This window comes from Erpetoichthys calabaricus, chromosome 4 (genome assembly GCF_900747795.2).
Source record: "Erpetoichthys calabaricus chromosome 4, fErpCal1.3, whole genome shotgun sequence".
In the NCBI taxonomy this organism is placed as follows: Eukaryota; Metazoa; Chordata; class Cladistia; order Polypteriformes; family Polypteridae; genus Erpetoichthys; species Erpetoichthys calabaricus.
In genome coordinates, this window is record NC_041397.2 from 156,564,469 (window position 1) to 156,587,927 (window position 23,459).

At 38.8% G+C, this 23,459-nt stretch overlaps 1 protein-coding gene across 1 annotated transcript in view; it reads right to left on the minus strand.

Moving 5' to 3' along the window:
* synj1 (synaptojanin 1) overlaps nucleotides 1–23,459 on the minus strand; it is a 540,854-nt gene that overhangs the window by 102,751 nt on the left and 414,644 nt on the right. Inside the window, 2 exon segments of the mRNA XM_051926623.1 lie at nucleotides 5,499–5,577; nucleotides 21,570–21,785. Of these exon segments, the coding sequence (XP_051782583.1) occupies nucleotides 5,499–5,577; nucleotides 21,570–21,785 (295 nt within the window).

Sequence of the window (23,459 nt, forward strand, 5' to 3'; positions counted from 1 at the left end):
TCTTGAAGACTCAGATAGCATCTCCACAATTTATAAAAATATTTGGGGGAAGGATCTGTCACTCAATATTTCAGGAAAGAAGTGGAAGGCAGCCATACACAGAATACACTCAAGCTCTAAATGTGCAAAGTATTCAGTAATTCAACTTAAAATCTTTTATTGAGCGATTTATCTCATTTAAAATTGTCCAAAATGTTTCCAGGGCAAGATTCACCCTGTGAATGTTACAACCTAGCTCCCACCTCACATGGCCACATGTTCTGGGTGTGCACCAAATTAACAATATTTTGTATAAAAATCTTTGCATGCCTGTCAGACTGCCTTGGCATCACAATCACTCCTAACCCATTAACAGCTGTGTTTGGTGTACTCCCAGACGACCTTCAAGTGGAGAAGGACAAACTGTATTTTCCTTTACCACACTACTAACAGGTAGACTTACAGTATCTTGCTCAATTGGATAAATCCTATCCCACCACTCTTAAGTCTGTGGGTAACCGATATTTTATACTAATAGAAATTAGAAAAAATTTAATTCTCGCTTAGATGATCTGTTCAAAACTTTTTTTTAAATATGGCAGGATCCAATCAATAACATTTTAGAATTAAGCATCAAAAAAGGGGGCTTAGCTGCCTCGAAAGATTGCATTTGTAGTCTATTTAGTTAGCCAATAAAAGGTGTCATTTCACCCTACTTTCTCCTATTTCGGGGAAAAGGAATCCTTTCTTCTCTTGCTCCTGTTATAAAGTAGCTTCAGTTGCTGGCTTCTCTCTCTTTTTCTTGGGTAGAAGTTGAATTTTGCTTTGATCTGTTAAATTTGTCTTGACTGTATGGAATGTTATCTGTTTCTAATTAAAATCAATAAAAATATTAAAAACAGTAATGATAATTTCCTAACTTTGGGGATCCTGCCGTTTTTTTCTTTCCTAAATTGATACATATAGTTTCTGTTATAATTTTGTGTGAATTACTGCTACTTCTTATAAGTGAAGGACAATTTATCATTGTGTTTAGAAACAGCTTATACATGTAACATGTTTATTGGTATAATGTTTATGTTTATTTGCTTCCCTTCACTCTTTTCCTAAGTATCATTATTTACACATTTTTCAGATTATCATTTATGGGGAACAGGGTAGAGGAGGGATTATAGTACAGCACAAGGACTGACCTAAAGGATGTCTGTTTTAGAGTAAAACGGATATTAGTAATTATAACTATTTAGTAATTTAAAAGAAACTCTTTTGTACTCCACTCGACACTAATATACACATCCGCAAATGCTTCATTTATGAGTTAGTAACTGGAACATACTGTAATACTTTGCATCTTGCTGCAAAACTGAATATAAAATACATTGATTTAGTTTTTCAAAAAAACCTGATCAAATAAATATAGAGCAATAATCACTTGCTAAGGTAGCACCACTCTGCAGTTTTATGTTCAGTTGAGTTAGAATATAGTAAAACTGAACTAAGACCTAATGATCAAAATAATTTTCAGTTAAGATATGGCAACTTTTTTTTGAATATGAAAAGTACTAGGTAAATTATAACCATGACAATTCAATAAGTGGCAGAACCCTAAACCATGATCTAAAAAAATAAGGCTTTTTATGAACCTACAATTACTTCCACTTGATTGTATTCAGTCATAGTTCTTTCCTTCCCTAATGAGTAAACATGCATGTTTTATTGAAAACATACTAGGAGAATATGATCTGTACATAAATGGTTGAAAAAGGAATAATTTTATTAGAGTTTTGATGGTGAGTTGGATGACTAAGGCCAGACCCAGTATTCCGTTATGGAGTTGCACTTAACACTAAGTGGACCCCTGAGTTGGTGCCTGGCTCACAGCAAAGCAGTGTAGCAGCAACCAATTGGGTCACACAGTGGACATCAATAGCCTCTACCAAAAAATAAAGAACTTGACAAAGAATGCCATAAGACACCTGAAAACTGTTTTGAGGACAGTGAAAAGGGTAGTTGTGAAAGTTGAAAATAAGAGGCTTTCCATGTTATGTTAGGAGGTAGTTCTCAGATTTGGCTGAGAGATACCAGTCGATCAAAAATAAGACAGGAACTGTTTTGGCAGAAGTGAAGGTCTATATGAACATAGTTCAGTGAGGCCACATAAAATAACCTTCAGAGAATTCTTAAAACCGTTCCGGAAAACAACTTAGGAAGTGCAGGTGTAATGTGGCTGTTCTTAGCAAGGGTGGGGAAACGTTAACATCAAATGGGGATGTTGCACAGAGATGGTAAGACGACTCTGAGGAATTCCTAAAACCACTGTATCTGTCATCTTCAGAGGAAAAACTGCTAAAAGCATTAGTTGGGGTTTGGTGTATCTGTGTGGTTGCTATGGTAATAAAAAAAACTAGCTGAAGCCCACTGTATACGGCGGTGTAAGAATAGGAACTAAAAACAGTGAGAAAGGAATTCAGAAATCAAGAAGAAATAAATACTTCTTGAAAGACGCAGTTGTGAATAGGTGTTTTGGTGGAGATGACAGATAATGAGTCGAAAGATCTACTCGTACTACAATATCAGGTCTGTGCTCTGGTCTTTGGGTATCCGACAGTGCATGTAGAATTTCCGGCCAAGCAGGATTACTTGTGAAAGTGATAAATAAATCAGGCTTTCCGAATTTACGTACTATGGCCATGGCATCCTGATAGTTTTGTTGCATGTATCTTGGACTTTCTGAAAATGTGGACGGTAATATGATCATTTTGCCTACACGTACGTTATTTTCAGCGTTTGCTTGCAGTGCGTCTGATAGTCCTTTGTATTGTTCCACGCGCAGATCTTGTTGATGTAATCTGAGATAGTTGAGACGCACGCCCTCCGTTTTAACATACACATCTACAACGTACTGTTGGAATAGTTTGCCTCTGGAGTGCAAAATACTAAATGTATTCCTCATTGCTAACCTGTACACATAAAATTGGCATTCAGTAAGCCTTATTCGCTTGCCGGTTCTTTTATCAGGAACATGTTGTAAGTCTTTGTGCCAGCCAATGTCTCCATAAGGGAATAAAAGTGAATAAACCATAGGATCACAATTCATATTGAGCGTGGAAATCTGTTTACAGGAGTTGCCTATGGGATAGATGCAAATATCCCTTTCGGCAGGCGGTTCGCCATCTTCTCCGGCGAAAATCGCTGCAACATCGGTGTGACATGTCGGGGCATTGTATCGTCAGTAAATCCTGCCTAGGGTTTTCACTGAAAACCATTCGTACAGATGCTATTGGATTGGACTGAGCGATTTCATGCATGTGTTTGTATGATTTAGCGAAGGGGTTGATGGTTCTGAGCATGGAATCTAGCTGGAGAAGTAAATTTTCGCTGCATGCAGAGTTTACTTTATTTTGTAAGCGTACTTCAGTAGCTTGCGCGGTGTCAAAAACATACAACTGTCCATATCCTGGAGAGGTAGAAGTGTTAGCGTATAGTGGAGAGTTTTGGTGATAAACTTTCCTGTGTATTTTAAAACAGTATGATCCGTGGCCAGGAGGTTGAGTTATCTGTGCACCCATGGAAGCAAACGCTAGAGAAGAGTCGTATTCTCGAATGTGTTCACAATAATTTTTAGCTTCTGATGTTTGCTGTGTAAGAAGCTGTTGTAAAGAAACAGGTGGCTCCCGCAAAGGTGGTAAAGCTGCTTTACCGTTGTGGCAGCACCTCGAGTACTTGTTGGATGTATTACACTCAGCAAGCCAGTATAGTGCATGACAGTGTTTGCACTGCTGGTCTGGAGTCCCAATGTTGTACTCTTGGATGGGAAGACAGAAATTAGGTGAAGAAGTACCTGTGGTAAGGGGAAGAGGACTGTGTGTATGTCTGCTGAGACTGCGTTGGTTTAGAAATGTTGCTTTGCAGATGTCGCATTGCAAGAGTTGTGAATGAGCTTTGTTGTGTTTAGTCAGACAATCCTGTGTAGTGAACGTCTTATTGCATTTCTGGCACTCATATAGTTGTTGGGAAGAATGCCTTTTCTTGTGTTTAGCAAGTGAAGTTCGTGTATGAAAAGTTTTGTTGCAGGATTCGCACTGGAAGAATGTAGGGAAGGGTTTGGTGGAGGATGAATAGGAATCGAGAAATGCTGTGTCGGCTGCGTGTGGGCGGGACTGGTTTTGAAGAAGAGCCACAGGCAGCATGGGGAAGGGTTTGGAAGAGGACAAATAGGAATCGAGAAATGGCGTGTTGGCGGGACCGGTCTTGAAGAGGAAGCAGGACGAACCAGAAGAGAAATATATATAAGAGATAACTCCAGAATGGCAAGGCCACAGGGATGGGTGAGATCCAACTAAAAAATACTGAAAGAAAGCATTGCATATTGTATGTTACAGTGAAGATGATAAAAGTACCTGGGACTGCTAGAATATAGTCATGGTATGGTGCCCATTCTTAAAAAGGGGACAAGAAGGTATGTTGAAATTACATGGAGATCACACATTTCATTCTAACTGGAAAAATCTTTAGGATACAATAGATCATTCTCAGATTTAGGCAAATGAACATAGATACTGTTATGACCTTTGAAGAGATTCTTCTACATAAATGCTTAGTTAATGCCTAGTTAGAAGGGTATAGAGTTTAAGGGATGATGCTGCTGTTGCATGCCATTCAGTCCATATACTGTATTTGAAGATGGGGAATTGTTTGCATATTTCAAATTGCATCTAGAACATTCAATTTGAGCAGGGTAGCACAGTGCAACCGAAGACTGGAGGGACAACCAGATGATGATGTCCCCTTGGTCTTATTAGATAGTAATTTCTGGTAGACACTGAAATATTTTACAACTGAGTGTTAGGTGAGGAGACTTTGTCCCTGTGAAAAAAAGTGGCTTGTTTCCTCCAGGTAAGGGATGAGTAGCTACTCAAAGGTGGAGGAGTTCAGATACCTAGGTATGTTATTCAAAAGTGGGAGTAGAGAAAATCATGAAATTGAGCAATCAAACAGCAGCAGTTTTGTGAACATCGTGGTGGTGAAGCAGGAGGCAAGGTGAATTTATTGTTTTACCAGTCACTTTAGATCACCATCTTCACCTGTGGTAGTGACAGAAAAGAATTAGTTTTTATGTACACACAGCCAAAATGATGTTCTTGCACTGGGCTGTGAGGCTCACTTTCTGTGTTATGGTGATATAATTTGCAACGCAGCAGACACTTGGAGTTGAACTACTGCTTCTTTGCATCCGGAGGAGCTTGCCAAGACAAAGAGGCAGACTCATTCCACAATGGAGAGATTAACCCTCTCAATTGTCTTTTAGCATCTGGGTATTCTCCTGGAAGACCTAGTCAGCCCTGCTCAGCATGTTGCTTGGAAAACACACCCCCACAGCTTTAGTGCTCAATTTCCAGAAACTAAGCAGGGACATCGTGATAGAATTACATTAAAAATCTTTTTTTCTATGACAAAATAATGAAATACTTGAGCTTTCTTCTTCAAAAATAGTACGTCAAAAAAAAATTTACACTTACTGCAGTTCCATTTAATCTCAAAGCATGAATTGCAGAATAGCCTTCCAAAAATGTGATCCACATTTTCTCTTCAATAAACCTGTAATAAAAACACTTATATATCAGCCAAAGCATCAAAACAACTCATTTACAGGTGAAGTAAATAATCAATAATCAGTAAAATAATCATCTTGATATAATGGTAACTTGTGAAAGATGGAGATGTATTAGGTAGCAAATGAGCAGTCAGTTTTTGAAGGTAATGTTTTGAAAAATAGGCAAGCATAAGGATATTGTCACGCTTGAGTCACAGAATTGCACAGAAACAGAGGAGGTTGAAGAGACAGGAATTTTATTCAAACACTGCAAACAAACATTTGTCTCTTTTTAAAGGTTTTAAACGTGCTCCTTGACAGGACAGAGTTGACAGTTCCGTCTCTCAATTAAAAGTTTGCAAAGGTATCTTCTTCTTCAAAGGAGTATGCGTCAGGAGCAGGAAAAGTCAGAGAGAGAGGGAGAAGCAAAACAATTAATTTCAAATCTGATAGGAGCCCATAGAGGCTTTTTAAGTAAGCAGAGTACTGTGCGAGAAGCTTATCACGCGAAAGAGCCGCCAGAAAGGTAAGGAGCAATGTGAAGGTAGTCTGTCAGGAGCATCTGTATTCTCTAGGGGTGCGATCAGCCCTCCAGCTCATAATATGAAAAACTTTGACAAGGGCCAAATTGTGATAGCTAGACGACTGGCTCAGAAGATCTCCAAAACAGCAGATCTTGCTGGGTTATCCCATTATGAAGTTGTAAGTATCTACCAAAATTGACCTAAGAAAGGACAACCAGTGAACTGGCAACAGAGTCTTGGACACCAAAGGCTCACTGATGTGAATGGGGAGTGAAGGCTAGCTCATCTGGTCCGATTCCACAAAAGAGCTACTATAACACAAATTGCTGAAAAACCTGATGCTGGCCATGAAAGAAAGGTGTCAGAACATACAGTTCACTGCAGCGTGCTGCATATGGAACTGTGAATCCACAGACTAATAAGAGTGCCTGTGACTTTGCCAATTGACCTCATGCTATCGAGTCCCACCAACAGCCTCTTGAACCCTACACCACTGATAGTCATGACTGGGATGAGCTTGGCAGATGAAGACACACACAAAGGAAGGTGATGGTATAACAGTGCTCAGTGCTTTTATTAAAAACCAACTAAAACAAGTATCCGAAAAGTGCAGGGCAAAATGATCAATAAATAAATACTGAAGGTGTCTATGTGGAAGTTAAAATCTAATCAAATAAATATTCCTTTAAAAACCAGAGGTTAAAACCAACAGTGCAGGAGGCTGTCCCTTGAAAACATGAGTCCTAGTGTAGTCCATTAAAATCACCGTCTCCCCAGCTTAACCTTAAAGACCTTGCAGCTGAGGAGGTGCCTACCTGACAGACATAGCCATCTTTCTCCTGCAGTCTACAGGTCTGGGTCCTTGCTGCTTCCATGGCCCCACAGTAGGGCTCCCAATTCAGATCTAGGCTTGGGTCCCTCCAAAGACCAACAGGAGCTGCTGTTTCAGTAGATTTTTTGCATCAGCATACCAAAAATGCCTTATGCCAGGTGTATAGAAGTATTCCACAAAGATGAACATACACAGAGAGAAAACACTAATAGAAAAAGTCTTCCCTGAAAAGTGGCCAGAGAGTCAGCAGTTCTGCTACTAACATTACCAATGTTTCTGAAAAGGGAACTCAAGGCAGCTTGGTCAAAAAGACTAACACCTATTTGTCCATTTAGAAAACCTTGTGCATTCAAGTGCCAAATACATTTTCACGTAATGTAGTAAAAACTCAAAGAATTCCCATACAAAGGCAGAATGGACTATTTCAGTTCTAAAGGTTTATGTTTTTGATGTCTCAAACAGAGGCACCATGGTAAAAATTGTAAAGAAATAATTAACTGTCTGATATGTTTTCTCCAGAACCCAGACATCCTGCATACTGTATCAATAAAGAGGAAACCAAGAAAGGACTAAATGCATTCGCTGGGGCCATGAAGAACATGAACAAGTGGTGCCTATTAATGTAAAATCTAAGACGAGTGAAAGGTATGTAGAAACATATATGTCTTTATACTGTAAATCAAGGTTCCCAGTGAGGGAGGTACTGCCCACCAGTAGGCGCTGAAGAAATCTAAGGGGGCATTTCTGGTTCAAGACATATTAAGGGGGCGTTGAGGACCAGTTGCCGCCCCCTTGGGCAATACTCGCAAGACTGGGCTGAAAAGTTTGATTAACATTAAAAATCATTGAACGTATGCTTCAACCAATTATTCTAAATATCAATTAAGAAAGCCCCATCCGTATTAAATAGCAGGTATTGGTACATTATGTTAACAATTTTGCACAAGTCATGCTTTCTCAGATCATGCAAGTCCTTACAAGATTAATGCACGTGCAGAGGACCAAATCTATGCATGTTTTGACAGGTTCATTGAACATTACTATAAATACGTGAGAAGTTTTTTTATCAATACCAGATTGTTTCAGAATTCCTTCAGAGCAAGTGTAAACCTAAAATTACAGTGCGATACCTATAGATCACATTCAAAGGAAATATTACGTGGATCTACTTATTAAAAACTTGGGGGCTTTGCCCCCTGCTCGTTTCGCTCGCCAACCCCCTGGCCCAGCCACTTCGTGTCTCTGCCGCTCGGGTATGTGGATTTCACTTTCACCAAACAACAAATCTCACGGATATGCCTCTTCATTGGGAAGAAACACTACTTTTCCCTGATGGCAACACAAATTAGACTATCTACAAGTTTCCCATCATCATATTTAGCCAAAAGAGGATTTAGCATGGTCAACAATTTGTTAACAAAGAAAAGAAACAGATTGTCAATAGTGGAATGCGGCAATTTAAGATTGCTGATGACAAAAATGGCACCAAACATCGAAAAATTAGTGTCATCACACCAAGCTCAGCCCTCTCACTAATAATATTATATTCATTTTTATAATAATATACCGTACTGTGCAAAAGTTTTAGGCAGGTGTGAAAAAATGCTGTAAACAAAGAATGCTTTCAAAAATGGAAGTGTTAATCATTTATTTTCATCAATCAACAAAATGCAGTGAATGAACAAAAGAGAAATCTAAATCAAATCAATATTTTGTGTGACCACCCTTTGCCTTCAAAACAGCATCAAATCTTCTAGGTATACTTGCACACAGTTTCTGAAGGAACTTGGCTGGTAGGTTGTTCCAAACATTTTGGAGAACTAACCACAGATCTTCTGTGGATGTAGGCTTCCTCACACCCTTCTGTCTCTTCATGTAATCCCAGACACACTCGATGATGTTGAGATCAGGGCTCTGTGGGGGCCATACCATCACTTCCAGGACTTCTTGTTTTTCTTTACGCTGAAGATACTTCTTAATGACTTTGGCTGTATGTATGGGGTCATTGTCCTCCTGCAGAATAAATTTGGGGCCAATCATACGCCTCCCTGATGGTATTGCATGATGGATAAGTATCTGCCTGTATTTCTCAGTATAGAGAACACCATTAATCCTGACCAAATCTCCAACTTCATTTGCAGAAATGCAGCTCCAAACGTTCAAGGAACCTCCACCATGCTTCACTGTTGCCAGCAGAAACTCAGTATTGTACCGCTCTCCAGCCCTTCGACGAACGAACTGCCTTCTGCTACAGCCAAATATTTCAAATTTTGACTCCTCAGTCCAGAGCACCTGCTGCCATTTTTCTGCACCCCAGTTCCTATGTTTTCGTGCATACTTGAGTCGCTTGGCCTTGTTTCCACGTCGGAGGTATGGCTTTTTGGCTGCAACTCTTCCATGAAGACCACTTCTGGCCAGACTTCTCCGGACAGTAGATGGGTGTACCTGGGTCCCACTGGTTTCTGCCAGTTCTGAGCTGATGGCACTGCTGGACATCTTCCGATTTCGAAGGGTAATAAGCTTGATGTGTCTTTCATCTGCTGCACTAGGTATTCTTGGCCGACCACTGCGTCTACAATCCTCAACGTTGCCCATTTCTTTGTGCTTCTTCAAAAGAGCTTGAACAGCACATCTTGAAACCCCAGTCTGCTTTGAAATCTTTGTCTGGGAGAGACCTTGCTGATGCAGTATAACTATTTTGTGTCTTGTTGCTGTGCTCAATTTTGCCATGACATGAAACTGTCTTCCACAACCTCACCTAAGATGCTGCAGATGTTCTATCAGATGGTTGTGGCGAGTGCCCTCTTCTACGCAGTGGTGTGCTGGGGAGGCAGCATTAAGAAGAAGGATGCCTCACGCCTGGACAAACTGGTGAGGAAGGCAGGCTCTATTGTTGGCATAGAGCTGGACGGTTTGACATCCGTAGCAGAGCAACGGGCACTCAGCAGGCTCCTATCAATTATGGAGAATCCACTACATCCATTAAACAGTGTCATCTCCAGACAGAGGAGCAGTTTCAGCGACAGACTGCTGTCACTGTCCTGCTCCACTGACAGACTGAGAAGATCATTCCTCCCCCAAACTATGCGACTCTTCAATTCCACCAGAGGGGGTAAACGTTGAACATTATTCAAGTTATTGTCTGTTTTTTTACCTGCATTTTTTATTACTCTTTAATTTAATATTTTTTTGCTGCTGGAGTATGTGAATTTCCCCCTGGGATTAATAAAGTATCTATCTATCTATCTATCTATCTATCTATCTATCTATCTTGGTAGCAGAGTTTGGCTGTTCCTCACCCAGTTTTAAGCCTCCTACACAGCTGTTTCTGTTTCAGTTAATGACTGTGTTTCAACCTACGTGTGACATTGATGATCATTAGCACCTATTTGGTATAACTGGTTGATCATACACCTGAATATAATCCTACAAAATCCCTGACTTTGTGCAAGTGTACCTATAAGAATTGATGCTGGTTTGAAGGCAAAAGGTAGTAACATCAAATATTGATTTGATTTAGATTTTTCTTTTGTTCGCTCACTTTGCATTTTGTAAATTGATAACAATAAACAATCATTATTTATATTTCTGAAAGCATTCTTCGTTTACAGCATTTTTTCACACCTGCCTAAAACGTTTGCACAATACTGTATATTATTTTAATCATACTTTGAGAAATACACCAATATTGTTAATATCTTCCAATAAAAATCTGTCCTTGTTTTTCAATATATAGTAAAGTATAATTCACCCAAGGGGGGCACTACCGAATCACTCTTTGAAAAAGTGGGCTCTGACCCAAAAAAGGTTGGGAACCTATGCTGTAGATCCTGGTAGTAGACTAACAATGTGCACTGAAAATATTCAACAACAGTAAAACTTTCACAGAATAAGGATTCATGTTCTCCTCAAAAAATTAGTAATTGTCATACTGATCCCTGAATGTTAACCAAATTTTCTGTTTTATCAGATTTGGAAGCAGTCTCAAATATATGGCAAGTCATACCTAGCAGAGGAGAGGGACCTTTTGCTGTGAAGACTATACTTGGATGGATGGTCAGTGGGTCATACAAGGAAATAAATGAACTTGCAACAGACGGTGCTAAGCTTCAAAAACATACAGCTAATCATGTCAGTAATAGAAATAGAAGAAACATTGCATAAACAGTACATTGCATATGTTTCCAGGGTGCAGCTGTCAAGGGAAAGAAGAAATGTCACAAGAAGACATGGAATTCATGGGCATTGTCTCAAAATTTGCAAGACTGTTAGGGAGCCATTACTGCACTGTGCTTCAGAAAATAAAACAAACACCAAACCTAAGAATTTACAACATTCTGTTCCTAGATATTTCATTGCGGTCAGTCATTCAATGAGTGATTTAAAATATGCGGTTTTGGAAATTGTTTACTCATTCCCAAGAAAAGGGAACCTAAACAATCAACTTCTTCACTGAGAGGCATTTTGGATCTATAAGCTAGATTTCTGCAATCATGTAGGACTCAAAGAGTTAAACAAACTCTCCTGCTTTTTATAAATAGGACACAATCTAATCCTCTTCTTTTTTTGCTCTCTCACCGTTCCCGTCACAGTGACTAACCAAGAGTTTATAGTTTCTTAAGTAATTTTTTTACCTTTAACTTTTATTATGATGACTATTGACATAAAAAAATTTAAATGTAAAAGTGTTATAATATATTTCCTTGTTATTTTAAAACATAAAACTCTGATAGGCAGAAGTGAGGCATCCATTTTTTTCTTTTCCATTTTTCTTTTCTTTTTATTCTTTCCATTTTCTCTTTAACAGTGGTTTCTTGTTTCATTTTCTTAAGAAAAATATATTAATCACTTTCAGTTACACTTTTGTTCTTGTAGCTGCAAAAATATAAGGTGTCATCAGGCACGGGTAAGACGCGTGTCAAAAGAATTCACAGAGTCCAAGAGTTCGTTTTAACGGTTTTTAGTGAAAATTAAAAGCGAATGATCCAAACAAGAATAAAAGAAAAAATATTTACACACTTAGAATAAAAGGCAAAAAAGGTAAAAATGAATCTTCTATAAACTTAGCTTTTCTTGAAAGACTTTAGTATTTTTATACTTAAAGGTTCTTAATTTCTTCTGTCCTACTTAAAGGTTCTTAATTTCTTCTTTCCTACTTAAAGGATCTTAATTTCTTCTTTCCTACTTAAAGGATCTTCTTCTGTACGCTTTACGTACGGCACAACACATAAATTAAGTGCTGTTAAGTGCATATTTACTTCACGCACTCTAAAGGCTCGTAAGCCGGTTGGCACATAAGCAAGTGCCCAGGCACGGTGACGTGCAATCACGTGGTTAAAAACCGTATGCCTCCACACCTTATACAAGGCAAGGCTGACACTACTAACTGGAGAATAATGTTTACTCCAAGCTATTAGAAATGGCAAGAACATACCAAAATGATTCTATTCACGGGGGTTATAGGAACCTTCCATAGTTTATGCATTGTCATCTAATAAACATTCATGAATCTTATAGAACAAGGAAAATGGCTCTTACAGTTCTAATTCAATTATTATGTAACCATGTTGGTATTACCACTATTTTCAAATGTCTGCTTAATACTTTTTCAATGTTACTGCTAATATTTGTTTATCTTTTTCATATAATAGTTTCCTGGGTGACTTCGTTCAATTTAACTGAGTCATAACTGTCTGGCCCTGATGAATGATTTTTCCGAAATGTGTCAGCCCTTCATGAGGAGAGATACCAAAGTGAATTCTCAAAGCAAAACTTTTTTTGTATTATCGCTGAATCTGACTCTGATTTGTCAGACTCCGATTTTGATGCAAGTGATATGGAGTTGTAGACTGAAAACAAAAGTTAGGTACCGGCATCAGCTGATCAGTCCCCACCTGATCATGGTGCTGAACACGTTCGTGTAGCTGATGCACCTATGGCAACGTTCGCATGGAAGGACAGACACTTACGATGACAGGAGATACAAACCATATTACGTCTCACTACAATTCCCACCCCTGCGCACCGGTCTCACAAAGACAGCCAGCCCACCGTGCATTCCTGCTGGTCGTCGAACTGCTGCTGCTGCAAACAGGCACCGACAGCAGGCAAAACAGGCAGCTACAGAAGTTTTATGTTGATTTATGTGTGAAACCATTGCTTTGTGCGCTTTTCAGAAAACTGAGTTTTTTGGAAAAAATATTAGCCCTCAAAGAGTTGCTACTGAACACAGACTGTTTATGCTGCTCCCTGATAAAAGAAAATGTTTCTGCTGGTATCTGTTCAGATAAAAAAGAAAACAGATTTAGAAATGTTAACTTGCTGTTGCTCGGAAGGTGCCTCATATAATATTGTGATCGTTTCTCTGGACTCTGAGGGTAACTTGTTTTTCTATAACAGAGTAGATAAAATGTTAATGCCCTGGCAGTGGCAAATAACTTTGGTTTTATATTTTATTTGACTATATTAATGTTTAAGTTGAGAGTTACAAAAAATATTTTAACTGCTACTATGTAAAGGGAATATTGCTGTTAAAAAGCACCTTAATTGTTTAAAGTGTTTGCAAACCAAATACATGCAATACACTACTTTTGAGTTCATTATTAAATTTTGTGCATAACAATGTGATTGTTGTGATTGTCTGTAATTAATAGAGGTGTACTACTCTGCTGATGTAAAAAGTGTGGTTTATACATTACCTGAATAAGTCTTCTTAGGTGTTTGGCACATTACTTTATCCTTGGGAATCTTCCGATCATTTTGTTTTTATAACCAACTGATGTATTTGTAATATTTTTATAAATCTTTGGTTAAATAATCTTTGTCAAAATCATTTGTTATACTTATCTATATTCTGTTTAATATATTCTCTTAAACAATTATTGTGTGGGTTACTATTTGACTGTACTATGTATGATATGTTTCTCTTTTTTGAATATATTAGTTGATTGTATAAAATACGGTTAGAACATATACATGTATTCATAACATTATTTTTTCTTTTAGTAGACTGGCCCTATCGATTGTCACACACTGTTATATTTTATAGTTGTGTTGTGTAACCTCTTATTGAATAGTTAGTTCTCTATTGGTTTCAAGTCTTTCTATTTGTTTAGTATTTTAGTTTGATAACATACTGATAGGTATATGAGTATTCAGTCTCCTTTCCTCCTGTCTCTTCTTCTTACATTAGTTCCCTAGCACTACTCCTTTGATTTTATATTATACAGTATATAATAATACACTTTGCACCACTTTAAATATCTAACTTCAGTCCTTTAATTTCTTTCTATTAATCCTTCAGTATTTTAGAATATTAGAACAATCTAGATGAGAACACGGCATTCATCCCAACAAAGTTTGCTAGTCATATCCACTTAATTCTTCCAAAATAACATCAAATCCAGTTTTGAAGTACCCTATCTTCCATGTGTGGTTCTGTGTGTAAAAAAAGGTCACAAAGCTTGTGCAAAATTTATCCTTAACTTTTCAACCACATCCCTATGTTCTTGCTGAACTCATTTTAAAAAAACAGTTTTGATCCACTGTATTCCCATTATAATTTAAAACATTCAACTCCGCTCTTTTAATCCTTACTCATAACTCATCCCCTGTAGCCCTAGAATCGGCCTATTCATACTTCTCTGGACTTTTTCAAGTGTGTCTATGTATTTCCCTAGCCTGCAGACCAAAACTGTACACAGTACTCCAGATAATGCCTCACCAGTGCGTTATATATCTTGAGTATAACCTCTTTTGATTTGTATTCTACAAATTGTGCTATATAACCTAACATTCTCTTACCCTTCTTAATGGCTTCTGAACACAGTCTGGAAGTTAAAAGTGACAAGTCCACTACGACTCCTAATACCTTTTCAATAGTTGTACTTTCAATTTTCAGAGCACTGATTGTGTATTCACACCTCACAGTTTTACTTCCTATGCATAATAATTTACATTTACTGAAATTGAATTTCATCTGCCACTAATCTGCCCATGCCTGTATGCTGTTGAAGTTGCTCTGTAATTATACAATGGATTCTAGATAAACTGCCGATACATAAATATTTGGACAGAGACAACTTTATTCTAATTTTGGTTCTGTACATTACCACAATGAATTTTAAATGAAACAACTCAGATGCAGTTGAAGTGCAGTCTTTCAGTTTTAATTCAGTGGGGTGAACAAAACGATTGCATAAAAATGTGAGGCAAACTAAAGTATTTTTTTAACACAATACCTTCATTTCAGGGGCTCAAAAGTAATTGGACAATTGACTCAAAGGCTATTTCATGGGCAGGTGTGGGCAACTCCGTCGTTATGTCATTATCAATTAAGCAGATAAAAGGCCTGGAGTTGATTTGAGGTGTGGTGCTTGCATGTGGAAGATTTTGCTGTGAACAGACAACATGCGGTCAAAGGAGCTCTCCATGAAGGTGAAAGAAGCCATCCTTAAGCTGCGAAAACAGAAAAAACCCATCCGAGAAATTGCTACAATATTATGAGTGGCAAAATCTACAGTTTGGTACATCCTGAGAAAGAAAGCAAGCACTGGTGAACTCAGCAACGCAAAAAGACCTGGGGCCTCATGTATAAACGGTGCGTATGCACAGAAATGTTGTGTACGAACGTTTCCACACTCAAATCGCGATGGATAAAACCTAAACTTGGTGTAAAGTCAAGCACATTTCCATGGTACCTCATACCCTGGCGTGCGCAATTTCTCCGCTCGGTTTTGCAGACTGGCGGCACCCAGCATCAAAGCAGTGCTACTGTTCCTGTGTGGTCACCCTTTCTTTCTTAGATCCATATTCCTGACGCGGCTTTATAAATACACTGAAACTAACTGCATATTGTTTATTAGTGTAATGCATCGGATTGTAATTAACCTGCAGCAATATAATGGTCCAGGGAATAGCCATAGTATTCCAAATACCATAACTGCTTTAGCGTTGTTACTCTCACTGCATCTTCTTCTTCTTTCAGCTGCTCCCGTTAAGGGTTGCCACAGCAGATCATCTTTTTCCATATTACTCTCACTGCACCACTCAGAGTATTTATATCACTGTATCTGAGTGGGGAATCACAGCAGCAGCTGATTGGAAAGAGAATTATCGGTATACAGCATGAAGCAGACGCTGCCTCAGCCACGGCAAAACGCTTCAGAGACTTTCCTGTACGGACTTCGCGGTGTAGAAAACGTTTCATCCCAAGAACTATAAACGCACTCAATCAGTCCATCAAGTGCTCCTTGTAGAACTCTTTGTACTTATAAGTACAATTACCTCACTGTAAACTTGCACTACAGTTATAATATTGCACAACCTGCGCCACTTTATAAAGCTCGTATTTACATATGATGACGATATCATTTTTAAGATGAAATGCAGCAAAATATGTTGATTATATTATACAGATAAAACTTTAACTTCATTTAAATAATCTGTATTGTTAATAATTAAACATGTGAGGACACGGTGCCGTAGCGCTAGCTAGTTCAGGTATTGTTCCTGCATTGCGTTGTATTCTTGCTGGTGCTGACGCAACACTGGAAGGATAGACGGATAGAATAATTAAACATGTACTACGAAGATATTTCAATGTTCCTTAAAAGTTTTGAAGAATCGGCGTTCTAAGCTTACAAATGGCTTCATGTCTTTTACAGAGCTGATTGTGTGGCGATTGGGTATTTGGAGAAAGAAAAGGACGGACAGGAGTTGGAGGTTAGTACGTTTGAAAGAGACAGTACTTCTGTAATAAATTATTTCATCGAAGGTCGCGCATGGCGCAGCAAGCCTCTTGCGTGAGACATGAACAAGCACTTCGCCACCGTGTTCCCATGTTTAATAACATGCTTTAACTCCTATCATCATGAAAAAGATATCACGTATACATCTCAGTATTTTAATTATTCAGAGAGCTGTAATATCATGAATGTAATGGATCATGTGTCCTGTCGGAGAAAAAGAAAGCCCGTTTAAGAAGCAGGTAGTGATTCACACACATAGAGCACATAGAAGATCGAATACAGAACAAAGCATTTAACGTGCTACTTTAGTTACAATGGGATTTGAGAAACTAGTAAATTAAACGATTTTAAGATGAAGTTTATGATGTTCTACTTTAATGGCAAAATAAACTACATGATTAAAGTGGAAATTTCGAGATTAAAGTTGACATTTCATGCTTTTTTCCCCCCCACTGTGTGCCTATTTTTTTTTGTCTGTACCCTAATAAGCTTTCATATGACACTCAGACGATGGGCTACGACTCGCCTTTTCACGGCGACTTTGATATGTGATTTCTTTTTTATTTCGGGCACTGTGCAACTTTGTGAACTTGAGCTTCCGAGTTTCTCCGACACTCTGTCACTCAATCAACTTCATGTTGTTGATTATACCACTGTTTAAACCAACAAATAGTAACATGCGTTACTTTTCACGCTGATCGGGATTTATGTAGCGGAAGAATGTGGAAGTTTGCGTACGTACAGATTCCTGCATCTGGATTTTTCTGTGCGTACGCACATTCCCGCTTTTGTGCTTATGCCATGTTATAATGTGAGTTCTACACGCGGCGTTATACATGAGGCCCCTGGACGTCCACGGAAGACAACAGTGGTGGATGATCGCAGAATCATTTCCATGGTGAAGAGAAACCCCTTCACAACAGCCAACCAAGTGAACTATACTCTCCAGGGGGTAGGCGTATTGATATCCAAGTCTACCATAAAGAGAAGACTGCATGAAAGTAAATACAGAGGGTGCACTGCAAGGTGAAAGCCACTCATAAGCCTCAAGAATAGAAAGGCTAGATTGGACTTTGCTAAAGGACATCTAAAAAAGCCAGCACAGTTCTGGAAAAACATTCTTTGGACAGATGAAACCAAGATCAACCTCTACCAGAATGATGGCAAGAAAAAAGTATGGAGAAGGAGTGGAATAGCTCATTACCCAAAGCATACCACATCATCTGTAAAACACAGTGGAGGTAGTGTGATGGCTTGGGCGTGCATGGCTGCCAATGGCACTGGGACACTAGCGTTTATTGATGATGTGACACAGGACAGAAGCAGCCGAATTAATTCTGAGGTGTTCAGAGTGTGACAGATTAAGGGTCTCTGTGACCCCTTGAACCATCGGACACCACGCCAGACACCAGATAAAAGTCCAATTATTATTTATTCTGTAATAATAATGTGCACCAAGCACCCTCCACTCCACTATACTCATATGCAATAAATCACTAATCAGTACAATAATCACAATCCTCCACTCCCAGACACGTTGCCACCCTTCCACCCAGCTCAGCTTGTCCGTCTGGGATTTCCCAGAGTCCTTTATAGTCCGTGAACCAAAGTGTTTCTGTCCCTCAGTCCATATGACTTCTATCACTTCCGGGTCAGGTAAAAACTCCTTTTCTTCATCAGCCCGGAAGCACTTTATTTCTTCCAACCATGTGACTGGGATTTACTTCCGGGCTGTATGGAAAATAAACGTCTCTGTGTCTCCCTGCAGCGTCCCCTGGTGACCCCGACGTTATCCAGCAGGGCTGTGTATTAAAACTCCATAGTCCATGATGCCCTGCTGGAATTTGGGGCATCTCCACGTTGCAAGGAGGGTTCCATCTAGCGGCCTGGGGGTATTGGCAGGGATGAATGGCCGGCCATATCCTACAAGAGACATACTGTCTGCTCAAATCCAGCTAAATGCAGTCAAATTGATTGGGCAGCGTTTCATGATTCAGATGGACAATGACCCAAAACATATAGCCAAAGCAATCCAGGAGTTTATTAAAGCAAAGAAGTGGAAAATTCTTGAATGGCCAAGTCAGTCACTTGATCTTAACCCAATTGAGCATACATTTCACTTGTTGAAGACTAAACTTCAGACAGAAAGGCCCACAAACAAACAGCAACTGAAAGCCGCTGTAGTAAAGGCCTGGCAGAGCAAAAAAAAGGAAGAAACCCAGCATCTGGTGATGTCCATGAGTTCAAGACTTCAGGCTGTCATTGCCAGCAAAGGGTTTTCAACCAAGTATTAGAAATGAACATTTTATTTCCAGTTATTTAATTTGTCCAATTACTTTTAAGCCCCTGAAATGAAGGGATTGTGTTAAAAAAATGCTTTAGTTGCCTCACATTTTTATGTAATCGTTTTGTTCACCCCACTGAATTAAAGCTGAAAGTCTACACTTCAACTGCATCTGAGTTGTTTCATTTAAAATTCATTGTGGTAATGTACAGAACCAAAATTAGAAAAAATTTGTCTGTGTCCAAATATTTATGGACCTAACTGTAAATATATATTTTGTCACACATGAACGCTTATGGGACAGTCAAAAGGCTCGATCGTGTGTGAAAGAACGAAAGACAGGGGGATAAGACGAGGTACTAATGCTTTTCTTTCCTTAACTCCACAGAAAGACAACAGAATAAAACGGCCATACCGGTCACCACGTCCCGTTCCCACAAAAGAGTCCTCAGCTGGCTCTGTGGGGTCACCATGTTTCCGGATGGCCCCGATGACTACAATTCATCAACCACACTCCTGACGTCATCTCCGGCCACTACGTTTGACATCAGCTCCAGCCTCCCCTGCACCTCCTCCCCGTTAATTGCACTTCCTTTTTTTCTTGTACATAAGAACCAGAGAGAGATATATATTATATATATATATATATATATATATATATATATATATATATATATATATATATATATATATATACACACACACACACACACAATTTCAGTAAAAATCAGAAAAATGGGTCTGGTAGTGTAAATGTACACAAATACAAGGTCACTTTAAATGTTTTGAGACTAATTGTATTATACGGTGAATTTTGTGGTAAAGTGGACTCAAGGAAGTCAATGACAAGTCAAGGGAGCAGTTAGGAGCCAAGACACAGGGGTAATCGTCCTGCTTCAATTCCCATCTTCAGATTAGAAGAACACCAGCGGTTAGGAATTGCCACTGTGCCAGATGCAGTCTGGAGAAGAGGGATCAGGAGAGTTCGAGGAAGAGCGTTTCAAAGCCTGATGTTAAATGTTCTAAACATTGTGCGAACAGCACGTTACACAGCAAGCATTAGTCTGAAATGGACAACCAAATACAGTGGAACCTCGGTTCACGTACGTCTTGGTACACATACAACTCGGTTTACGACCAAAACGTTCGCCAAACTTTTGCCTCGGTTCACGACCACACACTTGGTATACGAACAAGCCAGTATCCCTTTCGGTTTGCGTGCGCCGATGACTTCCGCACCTGTTGCACTGTTCTCGGTCAGACGTTTGTGCTTGCACGTGCGTGAGTGCTTTCGCTGTGAACTCTTTGTGCTCTATTTCATTTCCCTTCCGGTTCGTGCGCACCGATTACTGTATTTAAGCACGTGTTCAGCCTCTCCCTGTTCATTGTTCTCAGTCAGACATGCGTGCTTTACCTGTGAACTTTTTGTGCTCTACAGTATTTCGTGTGCTTTTGCAGTTAACCATGGCTTCTAAGCAAGTGAAGAGTGGTGAGAAGAAAGTATTGCAATGTTACTTTTCTCTTTTTTTCAAATGTTTATTTTTTTCCATGTGCTTAAAACTCATTTAAAAAGAGTGTTTACAGCGATCGGGCTGTAATGCTATTAGCGTGAACTCCTTCAATGTTACTGTCTTGGTTGGCTTTTAAATAAAGTTCGGATTTGTTGAAATGTTCCTTTTTTCCCCCTGTGCTTAAAACTCATTTAAAAAGAGTGTTTACAGCGATCGGGCTGTAATGCTATTAGCGTGAACTCCTGCAATGTTACTGTCTTGGTTGGCTTTTAAATAAAGTTCAGATTTGTTCAAATGTTCCTTTTTTTTCCCCCTGTGCTTAAAACTCATAAAAAAAAAGTGTTTATACAACAATCGGATTGTAAGGCTATAGCGCGAACTGCTGCAATGTTACAGAGAGAGAGAGGGCTCCCGTGTTTCTGAGAGACAGAGGGGGAGGGGGCTTGCATGCTGCTGAGAGAGAGAGAGCCTGCGCATGCAGCTGAGCAGGGAGCCTGGGTGTTTGTGTCAGTGTTATTCAATGTTTTTACATTAGTTTACTATTACACTGTGCATTCTATGGTGTTAACTATATTTGTGCTTAAAAATCTTTAAAAAAATATATTCACATACAGTTCGTACGGTCTGGAACGGATTAATTGTATTTACATACAATCCTATGGGGGAAATTGCTTCGGTTCACGACCAAATCGGTTTACAACCAGAAGTTTGGAACGAATTATGGTCGTGAACCGAGGTTCCACTGTACTCTGCTCCTGTATTATTGTTTACCAGATGCAGCAGATCAGCTATGGAGCTGTCCTTGCGCTGCTGGCATTGGAGACGGTGATCCCGGTCATAATTTGATTAGCATTTTCCCCATGATCATTATAATGAAATTTCCATTATTATGAAATATTTTTATGATTTCACGAGTTTCGTTATAACAGGATTCCACGTGTATTTTTATTTTAAACATAGAATTTACTATTGAAAAGTTGATGCTTAATAAACCTAAAAGGATACATCTTTTAACATGTAAATATTAACATTCAGAAAAATTAAAATAGAATACAAAATGGCAAAATAAAATGTGACTTAAAATGCTTTGTTTTTACCTTACAAGGATTATGTCACCATATTCATTAAATTGCTGAAGGAGATGATCAATTAGACTGTCATTAAAGAAATCACTTTCAGAGTTGGGACTACTCAGTGAAACTACAATAGTTCCATCAGGGGGTCCTTGTGCAGCAATAACATCTTTGTAAACTCTCTGTCGGGCTTCTGGGTCCACTTGTAGAACATCAACATCCAGAGCAGCAACAACTGGTCTAAAAGAATGAGACAACATGTATTAGTATAATTAGCTAAACTGAAAAAAGAAAATACCATTAATAATATTAACAAGCCAAAATATTAACATACAAGCTGAACCCCGTAGCTTCGTCCACATAGTAATGAAACAGGACAAACTTTAAAAATCAATTGACGATGGCACTATATCTGATCGTGTTCAGCTCTGATGGGACAGCGTTCTCCGTGTGGGGAGAAAAGCAAATGGGTGTGATGTGTATGACAATCAGCAACTACCCTCTAAAACAAATGAAGCTCTCATCTCTCCCTCAAAAACGTCAAATGTTACTCCTTAACAATATGTAGAACAAAGAGGTACTGCTAGCTAAGCAGAGGCAAGGTGCACTCCAACACGTGGCGAGACTAAGACCAACTTGAACAGAGACTGGCAAGTGAATGAGGAAGGCCCCGCCCCCCTGCTCTCAGCCCACAGCCACTCTGTTGGATTTGCATAAATACATCGGTATAGCAAGTGAACTATGGTACTTAGCGCGATGAGAGAAGTCACAAAATCAACCGAAAAGTTAAAATTATAGAAAACAACCAGATCAAAATCCGTAAGTAATTTTCTTGTGAAAAGCAGACAGACATACAGACAGAACGTGCTCTGACGACAAAATTTTTAACAGTTTCTTAGTGAGCACCTATGGGCCAAGGGTAACCTACATTCCAAATTTCAAGTTCCAAGTCCTCATGGTTTGGGAGAATTTGTGGTGAGGGAATCACTGGTAATTGGCTTTCATGTATATTATGTGTATATATATATATATATATATATATATATATATATATATATATATATATATATATATATATATATGTGTATGTATATATATATATATATATATATATATATATACATACACACAGTCGACCCTTGATATACGACCAGCCTGACATACGAACAACTTGATTTACGACCAAAATCTTGCGTTACGACCTGAATGCGGTCACGTGTATCCACTTGCGCGATTGTAAACAAACAGCCGAGAGCATTAGTAAGCGTCAGTCTGAGCCCAGATACATGTGTTTGTGGACGTAATTTCGGTCAGTGCAGTGATTTATGTATATACAGATAAAATTCTGTTACAACGAATATCTTTACAACGAAATTCTCATTACAGCGAATTGTTTTTATGGTCCCGACAGCTTCCCCATATGATGCGAGTCTATAGAAATCTCGTTACTACAAAGTACATTCAGCAGACACTTTCATTACAACGAAGTGCCCTAAAGACCTTGAAATGCTTGAATGAATCATTCACAGAGCAGTTAATTATGTACTGCAGCTCAGTTGTGCACAACAACCCCCCAAATAGAAACACTGTAAATTTATTTTCTTTCTTCTGACTTTCCTCGTAGTTTTTTTTTTTGCCTTTTTTTATTTCCTGCAGTTTTCAGTGATACCTTTTACTTATTGCTCGTCAACATTTGAAAAACATCCATTGGAAATTAATTCATTGTCACCCTCCTATAGAAACGGCAGACACGAAAAAACGGTAACAGTTCATATTAGAAAAAAAAAAACTACATTTTTTGCAGCTCTCGATTGCGGCAAAATGAAAAAAAGACGTTGCCAGTGAATTTGGAATTTCACTATCGCTATCGACGCTGTCAACTTTCTTGAAAGACTGAGCAAAAAAAGAAGAAAA